Source organism: Coccomyxa subellipsoidea (assembly GCF_000258705.1).
Source record: "Coccomyxa subellipsoidea C-169, whole genome shotgun sequence".
Classification (NCBI taxonomy): Eukaryota; Viridiplantae; Chlorophyta; class Trebouxiophyceae; family Coccomyxaceae; genus Coccomyxa; species Coccomyxa subellipsoidea.
The window spans coordinates 923,763-936,122 of NW_005178037.1; the positions used below are offsets into that span (position 1 = coordinate 923,763).

Consider the following 12,360-nt stretch of genomic DNA (forward strand, 5'->3'; position numbering starts at 1 on the left):
CTGCATTGTGCTATACTTTATGAGAATTCAAGCCACTCAAATTGAAGTCAACGTCATTGCAGGCTCTGCCCTTCATGCCTGCACCCTTGCCTTATAACCCTAACCCTTTTTCACTTCCCGTCGCCACAGGCCAGCGGTCAGAACAATACTGCCTCGCGCTGTGCCGTCGTGTATATTCTTGGATTTTATTAAACCCGGATACTGAGATGCGTGACGGAACTATGCTGCTGTGCTGATGTGATGTGATGCTGCAGCGACTTTGATCTTAAAAGTGGCAGAGATATGGGTGATCGGAAGAGGAAGCTGGATGTCTTCACGGGGGAAAATGGCGCTCAGCAGAATGGAAACGGCCTGATCAATCCTTTCACGGGGCGTCCCTACAGTCAACAATACTTGAACATTTTGCAGAAACGGAAGGGCAAGTCCTCCCTTTGTCTATCTCTCTCATGGATCCATTAGTTCTTGATCAATTAAAGAAATTGTGTCAGAACCCTTTTAAGAATAGAGAAAGTGAACTGAAGGGCTTGCGAGCATGTGCGTTGTCATGGCATAGTAACATACTGGTGTGAGCTCACAGGGTTGCCTGTATGGCAAGCACGGGAAGACTTCGTGGACATGATCCACAAGAACCAGACAACCATTCTGGTTGGAGAGACGGGCTCTGGAAAGACCACGCAGATTGCACAGTTTATCATGGAGGCTGGCTACACACAACAGACTGGCAAGCTGATAGCCTGCACACAGCCGCGCAGGTTTGCACCCAGCCTCCTTCGTAGCCCTCATATCTTTGGTTCTCCAGTATCCATATTTGGCTCCTTCAAGCTCTCTCTGCTTTCCGGGCTGTAAGTCTGCACCTTGCATGAGTGCAGGGTGGCGGCCATGTCTGTGGCGCGGCGTGTGGCTGATGAAGTGGATGTGAATCTGGGTGAGGAGGTTGGGTACTCCATCCGTTTTGAGGAGTGCTCAGGGCCAAGGACGAAGATCAAGTGCGCTCCTGCATCCTTGCCTCCCTTCAAGCAGCTTCAGTCGGTGACAGTACTGTTGTAGTGGCAATACTCGGGTGTTGACAAAATCTGCTGTGATTCAGGTTCATGACAGATGGTATGCTGCTGCGAGAGGCCATGAGCGATCCCTTGCTGGAGCGCTACAGTGTCGTCATTCTTGATGAGGCCCACGAGCGGACGCTTGCCACAGATGTGCTCTTTGGGCTGATCAAGGAGGCAAGTATTCTGCGGTCCCTTGCCTGGCCTTCTATATACGAGTCTCACAGTGTGATTCTTTCTGTTGGAGCCTCTTTTGCACGCATATTGTAGGAGCTGTGCTGATTACCTGGCATTGTGTGACAGGTGCTGAAGCAGCGCAAGGATCTGAAGCTTGTGGTCATGAGTGCAACGCTGGAAGCAGAGAAGTTCCAGGGCTACTTCCTGGATGCACCTCTGATGAAGGTCCCCGGGCGGCTGCACCCTGTGGAGATCTTCTACACACAGGTGTTTCATCATGTCCTTACACATGTGGGTAAAATATGCATGTATTAATTGGTTGCACAGTTCAGCAATGCTCGTGGCTGACCAACATTGCCTGGCGCAGGAACCAGAGAGGGACTATCTTGAAGCGGCTATCAGGACTGTGGTGCAAATACATGTGTGCGAGCCGCCTGGCGACATCCTGGTGTTCCTGACGGGTGAGGAGGAGATCGAGGATGCCTGCAAGAAGATTGCCAGGGAGATCACCCAGATGGGAGACCAGGTATTTTCTTATTGCTGCATCTTGAGCCCTTGGATTTGCCTCTGCGCTAGTAATGATGTTTGTCCCAATGCCGTACAGCTCTTCTTGCTTCTCTGTGGTGCAATGCAAGTATTTTGTCAAGAATATTGTTCACACATGCACAGATGCAGGTATATTGCTACTCTTATTGATGAAGCAGCGGCGCATGCGTGCAGGTGGGGCCCATCAAGGTGTTCCCGCTGTACTCGACGCTGCCGCCCAAGCAGCAGCAGATGATCTTTGATCCGGCGCCACCGCCAGCGCGGCCGGGGGGCCCGCAGGGACGCAAGATTGTGGTGTCGACCAATATTGCGGAGACGTCGCTGACCATCGACGGCATCGTGTATGTAATCGACCCCGGCTTTGCCAAGCAGAAGGTGTACAACCCGCGCATCCGCGTCGAGTCCCTGCTCGTCTCGCCCATCTCCCGGGTGCGCACCCCTTCCGCTCCCCCTGCCTCCTGCATGCATGTCAAGACATCCCCTGTCGTGCACTTGTACGGTGCAGCCCACCACACCGGCTTGTGAGCCAACACTTTGTGAGCAATGCGTGCATGGAGCAATAGAATGTGCATGATGGGAGCATGTCTCTTTATTGTTCTGCAATTTCCTGTTGCGTTGAGATTGACTGTGGAGCTTGGTGGTTGTGCAGGCGAGCGCACATCAGCGTGCGGGCAGAGCCGGGCGAACGCAGCCGGGCAAGTGCTTCCGGCTGTACACAGAGGCCTCCTTCAAGTCCGACCTGCAGGAGCAGACCTACCCGGAGATCCTGCGCTCCAACCTGGGTTCTGTGGTGCTGCAGCTCAAGAAGCTGGGCATCGATGACCTGGTAGGCACCTCTCAGAAGGCATGCATGCAGATTATTGCAATGCAATTTATGCAAACCATGCAATGTTGATGCAATGCTTGGGCTATGTGAGGGATGGTTGCGCGATGATGATAACACATTCCTCGTACCGAAGCCTGCGGGCATGAGGACAAAAACAATCTACCCATAGAATATGAGCGCACCATTCCTGCCACATTCTTCCTAGGTACCTGTGTCTGCCTTTCCGGATCATCAGTGACAGATTCTCTGTCCACCGATTATTGTTGATGTTCTGCATTTTGATTGTGGCTCTGTGGCGCTCGTCAGGTGCACTTTGATTTCATGGACCCCCCGGCCCCGGAGACGCTGATGCGAGCGTTGGAGCTCCTCAACTACCTGGGCGGCCTGGACGACAATGGCAATCTGACAGAGGTGAGCCCCATTTGTGGGTTGGGCCGCTTCTCACCTGTAATATATGAAGTCATAAGACATGCACTATGCTCCCTCCCAAGCATTTGCTGGCCATGGTATTTGAGAAGTTGTGCCATTTTCCATGGTGGAAACTGGGCATACCTGCTACTGGCTGCGCAATGTCATTTTGACAATTCGTCGTTCCATCATAACGTGCGGGGGGTGGTTTTATACCCTGCTGTTAGGACAAGCATGTCTTGCCCTAGCTATACAGAGACTAGATGTGCATTGACCCTGCTGAAAACTCTGTCGTGCTCGCTCCCATCGCCGGCGCAGGTCGGCACGATCATGGCGGAGTACCCACTGGACCCCCAGCTGGCGAAGATGGTGGTCGCCTCCCCAGAGTTCAGGTGGCTGCTGGCGGCTGGCATCTCCCGTCTCTTCCTCCTCTGTATGAGGGCATTGGAGCTGTCCTGGGCGGGCTGCTGAAGTATTAGGAATTTTTCACTAGGGTGTCTAGTGGGGTTGGGTCTTGAGTTCAGCTTTTATCAAGACCATTGGTTGCTGAGGATCTTCTCTTTGATCTCTGGAGCACCGTCAGATATTTGCTGTCTCAGATACACCATCCATCTGCGTAGCTGGCAGCCGATGCTGTTGCATGTGTCGTGCCCTTTAGGAAGGGTCCCCTTCTAATGTCTGGAGTCACTCACTTGCAAGTCCTGACGGGCGTGTGCCCTCGTGGCGTTGTGTTGCGTGTGTGCAGCTGCTCCAACGAGATCCTGTCCATCGCGGCCATGCTGTCGGTGCCCAATGTGTTCCTGCGGCCGCGTGAGGCGGCCAAGGCGGCCGACGAAGCCAAAGCGCGCTTTGCCCACATCGACGGTGCGTTGTTCCATCTCGGTCTTACGGGCCTCAGAGAACACCCTTTTATGTTCCTATACATGCAGCTGACAAGGGACGTGCTGTTTGCCAATTTGTACTGTATAGCAACTTGGTGAAGGACACAGCGTCTTGAACGCTAGTGGCAGAAATGCTTGCTGAAGCAGTGTGCATGCATTGCATGATGGCGGCCGTGGCTGCGCAGGGGATCACCTGACGCTGCTGAACGTATACCACGCATACAAGCAGAATGGAGAGGCGCACGACTGGTGCTACGACCACTTCCTTAACTCGCGCGCCCTGAAGGCGGCTGACAGTGTGCGCGGTCAGCTGGTGCGCAGCCCCTGCCTCAAGATGGCTTCACCTTATCCTGCAAATGTAAATTGGCCTCTCAGGTCATCCATGCATCACATTGTGGCCTGCTCTGACTGTCGTAGCTTTCACGATATGGCTCATCTCTGGCTGGCAAACCTCTTGCACACACGTGCGTTGCTACATGCATGTTGGAGCGCTGAATGGTGGGAATCATGTTGTTTAGAAAGGCAATGTGCATCAGAGGGTGGCTGTGGCTTGATGACTGAAGCATGCATGTGTCTGCGCAGGTGCGGATAGCAACCAGGCTGGGCACGCCGCTGGTGAGCGCAGACTTCAAGTCACGCGATTACTACCCCAACATCCGCAAGGCCATCACGGCCGGCTACTTCATGCAGGCACGCCACTCCCTGCCGTGTTTCATTTGTTTTCATGGCACTCACAAGAGGCCTCATGTTAATCTCATTTTAGTTTTAACTGACTGTAGTGTCTGGGAGGCAGAGTTGCGGGAGGCAGAGGGCTGCAAGAGACCTGCGGGGCAGCATGTGCACAGGACAGAAAGTCCACGCAAAATCGTTTTGAGGCATGAAATGTATGTCGCATGGGGGCAGGTGGCGCACCTCGAGAGGACGGGGCACTACCTGACGGTGAAGGACAATCAGATGGTGCACCTGCACCCCTCCACCTGCCTGGACCACAAGCCCGAGTGGGCGCTGTACCAGGAGTTTGTGCTGACCTCACGCAACTACATCCGCACAGTGACAGACATCAAGGGCGAGTGGCTGGTGGACATCGCTCCCCACTACTACGACCTGCAGAACTACCCCCCTGGCGAGGTGCGCGCTGGCTACACCACAATACCCGTCAACTTTCCATGCAGCTGCGAATGTGAGAAGTAAAATGAGATGGAGAGTGCAGAGAGCAGAGCACTCTTACAGCAGAACCCATACATGGAGCACATTCACCCGCCTGCATTGGTGTCAACTTGTTTGAGATTTTCATTGGGAGACTGATCTGTGGCATGGGATCTCTGTTGCAGGCCCGGCGGTCTCTGGAGCGGCTGTTTGCCAAGCGGGAGAAGGAGCGCAGATGAGATGTATAAATCTTGTTGCAGCCCTTGCTGTGGTGTGTAGTGTTGAGGCATGCCGTCAATGTGCTCAAGGTCAATATATATGCCAAGCAAGCAATTGAATAATGGATACTTGTATTTTTTGAGAAGAAGAAGAAGAAGAAGGAGGAAGAGGAGACGACAGTTGAGAAGGAAGTAGAACTGGTAGCTGCGAGAAGCTACAGGATTAACCTCACCGCCTCATGTGCTGGGTAAAAACCTGTATCTGCGGCTTCCAAGAAACAAATTTTCTCGATTTGGTCCACGTTTCCGTGATCTATACCGCTCTGAAATTGCACTCCCAGCTTTGACAACCGCTTGGAGGCCTTGGCAGTCCGCCGGGAACAGCAGCAGGTGATCATGAGAGCATCTGAACTGGTTCACCAAAACTATCCTTGTTGTCTTACCTGCCTCAGGAGCTGACAACTGCCCTCTGGACTCCTTATAACCTATCTTGCGCGCCTGAGCGACTAGGCGGTTGGTTGTTTGCAGAAGACGCGCTGCCCCATCCTCGGCTTCTCATCGCTTCATCATCACCTCAACCTCGACAACCATGGCCGCTAACGACCTTCAGCAGTGGGAGCAAATCATGGATCCATCAAGTGAGTCGCCTTTCCACTCATCAGCATCGCCTCTAATCCCGCCAAGGCCGTAAACACATTGGCGGGTTGGGATGTCCACAGGTCGATCAAGGAGGGCTCTTGTGGCGCATTGTCAATGATCACAGGACCACAAGATGCGCAAGCTCATACATTGATTGCATTGTGCTGGAACTTGTGACGGAACTTTTTCACCCCGCGCTTGAGTTTGGCGACGCCCACTGCAAAGGCTCGGCAAGCTGGCTCCGTCTGAAGAAATTATCATGGTGCGAGCAGGGGATATGGCGTGCGAATTCAAGAGGCGGAAGACCTGCGACGAGCCTCTGCTGAGCGGGCCCTGGAACAACTTTGGGTTCGCCAAGCCTGAAGGCTTCCATCTGCCCAAGCTTTCCAAGGAAGCAGCCGTGCGAACGTCTCTTCTGGAGGAGCTTGCCTCAGCCCTGCCTCTACCGATAGGTGAGCACAGTCACCAGCCACAGAGGAGACATGCAGATTTCAGGTTTGCAGCCATGTTCATAATGTGAAGACAAGAAGTAGAGACAGTCCATCTTCTGGCGCACCAGGGCCGTCACCTCAGCGACAAGAAGGCCAGGAGGCTACCGCGCCCTTCGTGGACATGCTCATAACTGAGGCTGCAAACCTCCAGAAGCGCACAGAGAACCATGCACCCACCTTCAGCTCCAGCGGCAGCAGCCTGGTGGACTTGTTCTTCCAGGTGGTGGAGGACAGCAAGTGTACTCTGGTCCATGATCTTCTGACCAAGGTGCGGCTTTTTGCATGCTGACATTGAGCTTGGGACAGGCATTTCTTAGACATGATGTCTGTGGACTCAGAAGTATTCCGAAGCGAGTGCATGAAGGCTAGACAATCACACTGTCATGTGCACTACAGACATGATCTTGACGAGTGTCCTGTGGCTGTATGCAGGGCTGGCAGGAGGACCCGCTGGTGATGCTGCAGCTGATCGCGCACCTGCGGGACATCCGTAATGGCAAGGGGGAAACCGCGCGCTCTCTGGACGCCTATGTGTGGCTGGCCATGCACCACCCACGCACCCTGCTCGCCAACCTGCCCGAGATGGTCAAGGTAGGAATTTGTTCCATGCATGTCAGTCTCATAATTACCTTTCATGCATGTCCATCTCAAGATCAACTTCCATGCATGTCAATTTGATGACTCACATGCATGTGTTGATGAGCCTGTCCTAGCAGCTGTACTCCCTAAAACGGATACAAATTGTGCAACCATTGGTGATGCCTAATGTCTTTCATTTGCCTGCAGTCCGGGTACTGGAAGGATCTGCTGGAGCTGCTGGTCCGGCTGTGCGTGGGGGAGGAGGAGTGGGCTGCGCGCGCTGAAGCAATAGCAAAGCGGGTCAAGGGGGCCAATCATGCATCAAGGAAAAAGGCCAAGAAGGAGCGGCTCAAGGAATGGCGCACATCTGTCAGGAGCATCAAGGACGCAGACGGCAGGCAGGCTGCCAAGACTGCCCGTGCGGAAACCAAAGCAGGTAGCCTTCTGGCCTTACATGACGTCCATCTGCAAATGTCCTGTCCTTGAATGCTATTCATGTAGTGCTGTGCCTGTGGCATGAGCTCTGAGAACACTCGTGTTTGTTTTTTGCAGAGGAAGAGAAGACACGAGGGTATGGTGACAAGGAGAGGAGGCATGCGGAGCAGCTGGCGGCCATCGAGAGGGCGCGGCGCAAGTTCAATGAGGACCCGGTCTATCGCGCGCTGCACTCAGCCGTGGCGCTGCTGTTTGCTGAGCAGCTGCGACGGGACCTCGCCGACCTGCATGCTGGCAAGATGGTCTCCTCGCTCGCAGCCAAGTGGGCGCCCACGCCAAAGGGTGAGCATGCTTCTTCTCCAGAGTGCAGATGCTTGCATGTGATTGCATTCACAGCCATGTGAGGCCTGCATATATTAGGGGTAACTGAACTTCCCCTAAGGGCAGCTCAATTATACCTATATGTGTTTCAGAGGCTGCAGGCATGCTGACATTCAACTCCAAGTTATTCTGTGCTGAACTCTGGCTATCAACATGTGGGTGTGTGGATTAAGTGCATGCATGCCTGATGGACAGGGCACCACGACAGAGACACGCTAATCGCGACGACCATTGCGGAGCTGCTGTACTCCGAGGCTGAGCACCTCACGGAGGGAATGCCCTACGATGACTATGCTGAGCTGGCCAGGCGCTGCTTCCAGAAGGAGTACACCACTGTGCTGCGCAAGGCAGCCCCCGTCACCGAGGTGCTCTTCTGTGTCTGGATGTAACTGCTTAATCTGATGATATTACAGCAAGGAGACCATATGCAATGTCACTCATGCACTGCCCAAACTGGACAGAATTTATCGTGATGAGGAGGGATATGGATGCATGCAGGACCTGATGGCAAAGCGCAAGTTTTCAGAGATCGACTACAGCCGCGTGGCCTCAGTGTGCTTCAAGCGCAACAAGAAGACCTTTAAGTACCACGACAAGGACCGCCTCGTGGAGTACCTGAGCAAGGTGAAAAAGGGGGAGGCCAAGATCAATGCCGGTGCCCTCAAGCCCCATGAGCTCGTAAAGGAGGCCATGCAGAAGGCTGGGTGAGCCACCAGCGAAAGACCGATATTGCTGCCTGACACACACTTACCTGATGAAGAATACAATGCATTATGTGCAATCTCGGATGCCTTGTACTCCTTGCTGATATAAGAAGATGCAAGCCCTGATTTTACCTCTTGAAGAGGGTAGCATTGCTAATCTACTCAGGCACTTGTCTGATGCAGGTGTGAGTACATGGGCTACGGCAACCCAGGCAGTGAGTCTGAGGACGACAAGGCAGGCGATGATGAGATGGACACAGGCATGGAGGTGGCCGAGGCCCAGTGGAAGGCATATGTGCAGAAGCTTCGCGAGGGAGGCGAGCTCAGCAGCGCCATGGCCATCTGTGATGTCTCCGGCTCCATGCACGGACAGCCCATGCAGGTCTGCCTCTTTTTCTGCCAGCCTCTCTACACGTGTGCAGCATTGTGTGTTGCTGCCTACATCATGCATGATGCAGGAGAGTATCTCAACAACAGGCTAAGACCACCCTTATGGCACTTTGCTGCTCATCAGGGTTTGACAGCCCCCAAGGGCCCCCCAAGGGATTGGCCAACCCACTTCAGGGCTAGGGGTGACATTTCAGGGCAACCCCAGAATATATACAGATTTGGCAAAATGGCATCAGGACAACGCCTTGAAGCTACTTGGCTTTGACTTAGGGGCATTCCAGAATTTCAGGCATTTTGGACCACCTGGAGGCCAAATTTAAGGGAAAACCTACATCTCCCTGTTGAAATATTTTGGGAACCTCAGGGATGCCCCGAAATTTTACTGAAGCTGGCAGCTACTATCAGGGCAGCAGGCGGGGGCGAAGCCCCTGCCTGCCCTTGCCCTATTTAGAGGCTGGCCTGAGATCTTCTAGGACCGCTTTCAAACCCTGCTGCTCATACATGGTATCAGGCACCTGCACTCTAAGATTTGCAGATCAGGACAGCTATGCCGGATGCATGCGCAGGTGGCCATTGCGCTGTCACTGCTGACTGCGGAGGTGACCAAGCCGCCCTTCAACAAGATCATCTGCACCTTCTCATCCACCCCTGAGCTGCACCTGGTTAAGGGGAATACCCTCGTGGAGCAGGTGATCCCCTCCTTGCACAACCATGTGCAGCTTCAAAGTCATTATTGTTGTTCCCCTTTCCTTAGCTCTGAAATCCACAGGGATGCTGACAAACGGGTGTTCTGTCAGGTGACCAACATCGTAAAGATGAAGTGGGGCATGAACACAGACCTCAATGCAGTCTTCACCCTCCTGTTGGAGGTAAGCCCTGCAAGCCATCACTCCTTGACGTGTGACATGCATTGCGTGTACTTATATTTGGCACAAGTCAATCTAATTCCTGTGCCAATGTATGCTTTTCATCTCCTCCTACTGCTGACATGCTCTCCCGACTGCCTGTGCAGCGTGCTGTGGCGTCCAAGCTGAAGCCTGATGACATGATCAAGACCCTCTTCATCTTCTCAGACATGGAGTTCGACGAAGCCACACGGCCTGGTCATGACTACGGCTATGGCGGCTATGCCAATGACAGTCCGAGCGACAGCGACAGTGACAGCAATAGCAGCAGCAGCAGCGACAGTGACGGCGGGGTGGGCCACATCTCCTCCTACGTTCAGAGGCTGTCTCTACTGGAGCGGCGCAAGCGCGAGGCGACCAACTTTGAGGACGCCAAGGTGCTGCTCTGACATAATGACATATCCATTGGCACCCTTGGACGTTCTCATCGCAGAAAAGGCAAATGCCTGCTGTCCTGTTCAACCACTTGGCGCATAAATCTGTCTGACGTATGCGTGTGTTTGTGTGTCTGGCAGGCGCGGTTCGAGGCGGCCGGCTACGCGCTGCCGCAGGTTGTGTTCTGGAACCTGAGGGACAGCAGCGTGGGCGGCAAGAAGTCCACGCCTGTGACCATGAACGAGGCGGGAGCTGCGCTTGTGTCTGGCTTCAGGTGGGCATCTCCGCAGTGCTTCCTGCTGCTCCAAATGACAGCACATTCTTTCAAGGCTATACTTCCGGCGGCAGCAGGTTGTCTGTCTGGAGTTGCCTGACTAAGTCTACCATGTGCTGCTGTGCAGTGGGCACCTGCTGAAGCTGTTCATGGAGAGCGGGGGCGATGTGGATGCCTGGAAGGACCGCATGTCCCCCTTCAATGTGATGCTGGCTGCCACCCGCGACTGCGGTCGCTACGAGGACTGGAGGGTGCTGGACTGAGGACTGCTTCATGTACGGAAATGCCCTCAACTACTTCCTGGTGAGCTGTTCGCCGGGAAATCTGAAGGGTTTGCATCCCTGATTCAGCATAAATCATGTGGTGTGGGCAGAGGCAGGGTTTACTTGGGCAGTTACAAGTTGGCCCCTGTGTAGGTTGGCCTCCAATCTGGCACTGACTCCTGGCGTGGGAAGTGCGCAGATATGCTGATCTGTGAACAGCTGCTGCTGAGCGCGACAAGGAGAGGAAGTCTTGATGTGCTGAAGTGAGGCTTTTGGCGACCTGAGCAGTGGCGTGGATGATGCTGAGCCAAGACACACCTAGAGACAGAGTCAATGTGTCAGCATGTGAAAATATAGAAGAGAGGCCATTTATTGTGGTGTGTTCATAGCGCAGTGCATCAGCCAACGTCAGATGGTAGAACTTCTGGAAGCTACTTGGCTGCTGCTGACTTTGTTTCAGCTCAGCATTTCATGATTGTCTGTGTACTTGTGTGTGAGAATTTCAGGTCGGGTTCAATTCTAGCTTTACAGTGTAGCCGTGTGCCTTTTTGTGATTGTTTAGAAGTTTCCCTGTCAAGATGATGCCTGTCAGCAGCATTTGTTTTTTGGAGGTGATGAAGGAAGGCAAGTTGGCAATCAGCAGCAGCTCTACACACTTTCTGTGCATGGGCCTCCCATGAGAGATTAGGGGACATACTGGAGAATGGAGCAAGTCTCCTTGGTGTAATACAGAGCAAGTCTCCTCTGCACCGGGTGCTCAATGGCAACGAAAGTTCTCCTCACATAAAAAATATCTGATTACAAAAACACAAATATATCGCAGTATAGGCAAATGGCTTTATCAGAATCAGTGTTGCTGATTCATATTCTGTTCGTTCTTAGTTGGGACGACCCATCATGGGCTATGATAGCATATTTGATCCAGCCCAAAAGGTCGGACCGCAAGTGATATATTAATGCTAGCAACACAACGGAATGGCAATGACAGCACACCACTCACAGGCTCTCTCTTTGCTCGACCTGGCTGGTCGGGCCACGCCAGCGTCGATCGAAGATTCTAGATGGTATAGGAGCTGCAAGAAGCTGACACAACCTCACTACCTCATGTGCAAACAAAACCCGCCATCGGTTCGTCTCCTACATAAATGTGCTCACCTGGTCTGCTGGAAGTGCTACATGATTTGATGCTGTGAGACGTTGGGAATTCAGACTGCACATCTCATACGAGTGCCTAGAGCGGTCCGTCAGGACCAGTTGCAGGTGATCCTCCCAGCATCTGCACTCTTCACCACACTCAGCTGTTTCACTGCCTCTTCATGTGCTGTGCCGTTAAAGTTTCTGTGCTGAATTGTCTTTTTGAACGTATAAAGGATGACGTATAAAGACATGCTCCTAAAAAACGCGCCGCCCCATTCTCCGCTTCCCGTCCCTTCCTCAGCTCATCAGCCTTCTCTAAGGGCCAAGACCAAGGCCAAGGATGATCTCCACGAGTACGTCATGGTTTCTCATAGTAAGTTGCTGCGTCATACTCTCCCAACGCACGTTTTCCTGCCGAGTTGAGCCTCCTTTTGGTAGGTGGAGCAGAGGTCCGTTGATTGAGGGTGCCAAAACCCGCCTTTGTGGCACCGTGTCGGACATAACAGGACCCTCAAGTGCGCAAAAGTCACGCATGACTGCTC

General features: G+C 53.3%; 2 protein-coding genes across 2 annotated transcripts; both read left to right on the top strand.

Moving 5' to 3' along the window:
• Positions 1–156: 156 nt before the first annotated feature.
• On the top strand, positions 157–5,517 carry COCSUDRAFT_53187 (P-loop containing nucleoside triphosphate hydrolase protein). Its single transcript, XM_005648493.1, has 15 exons — positions 157–418; positions 578–752; positions 870–986; positions 1,088–1,220; positions 1,347–1,487; positions 1,588–1,746; positions 1,941–2,195; positions 2,416–2,592; positions 2,899–3,003; positions 3,319–3,392; positions 3,746–3,864; positions 4,067–4,194; positions 4,464–4,571; positions 4,785–5,009; positions 5,213–5,517. The coding sequence occupies exons 1-15, from the start codon at positions 283–285 to the stop codon at positions 5,264–5,266; spliced, it is 2,106 nt and encodes a 701-aa protein (XP_005648550.1). The 5' UTR covers positions 157–282; the 3' UTR covers positions 5,267–5,517.
• Positions 5,518–5,834: 317 nt separating this feature from the next.
• Positions 5,835–10,681, top strand: COCSUDRAFT_62533 (hypothetical protein; the record flags this gene model as incomplete). Its single annotated transcript, XM_005648494.1, has 14 exons — positions 5,835–5,883; positions 6,157–6,336; positions 6,444–6,643; positions 6,808–6,966; positions 7,162–7,390; positions 7,507–7,731; positions 7,966–8,135; positions 8,269–8,474; positions 8,658–8,856; positions 9,431–9,553; positions 9,662–9,733; positions 9,877–10,146; positions 10,285–10,418; positions 10,546–10,681. The coding sequence occupies 14 exons, from the start codon at positions 5,835–5,837 to the stop codon at positions 10,679–10,681; spliced, it is 2,352 nt and encodes a 783-aa protein (XP_005648551.1).
• Between the last annotated feature and the right edge of the window lie 1,679 nt (positions 10,682–12,360).

Bases quoted from the DNA above. Each gene is read 5' to 3' on its own strand.
- COCSUDRAFT_53187 (XM_005648493.1), top strand. From the start codon at position 283: ATGGGTGATCGGAAGAGGAAGCTGGATGTCTTCACGGGGGAAAATGGC. The intron at 419-577 runs GCAAGTCCTCCC...GTGAGCTCACAG, and splicing joins CATTTTGCAGAAACGGAAGG to GGTTGCCTGTATGGCAAGCA. The intron at 3,004-3,318 runs GTGAGCCCCATT...TCGCCGGCGCAG, and splicing joins ACAATGGCAATCTGACAGAG to GTCGGCACGATCATGGCGGA.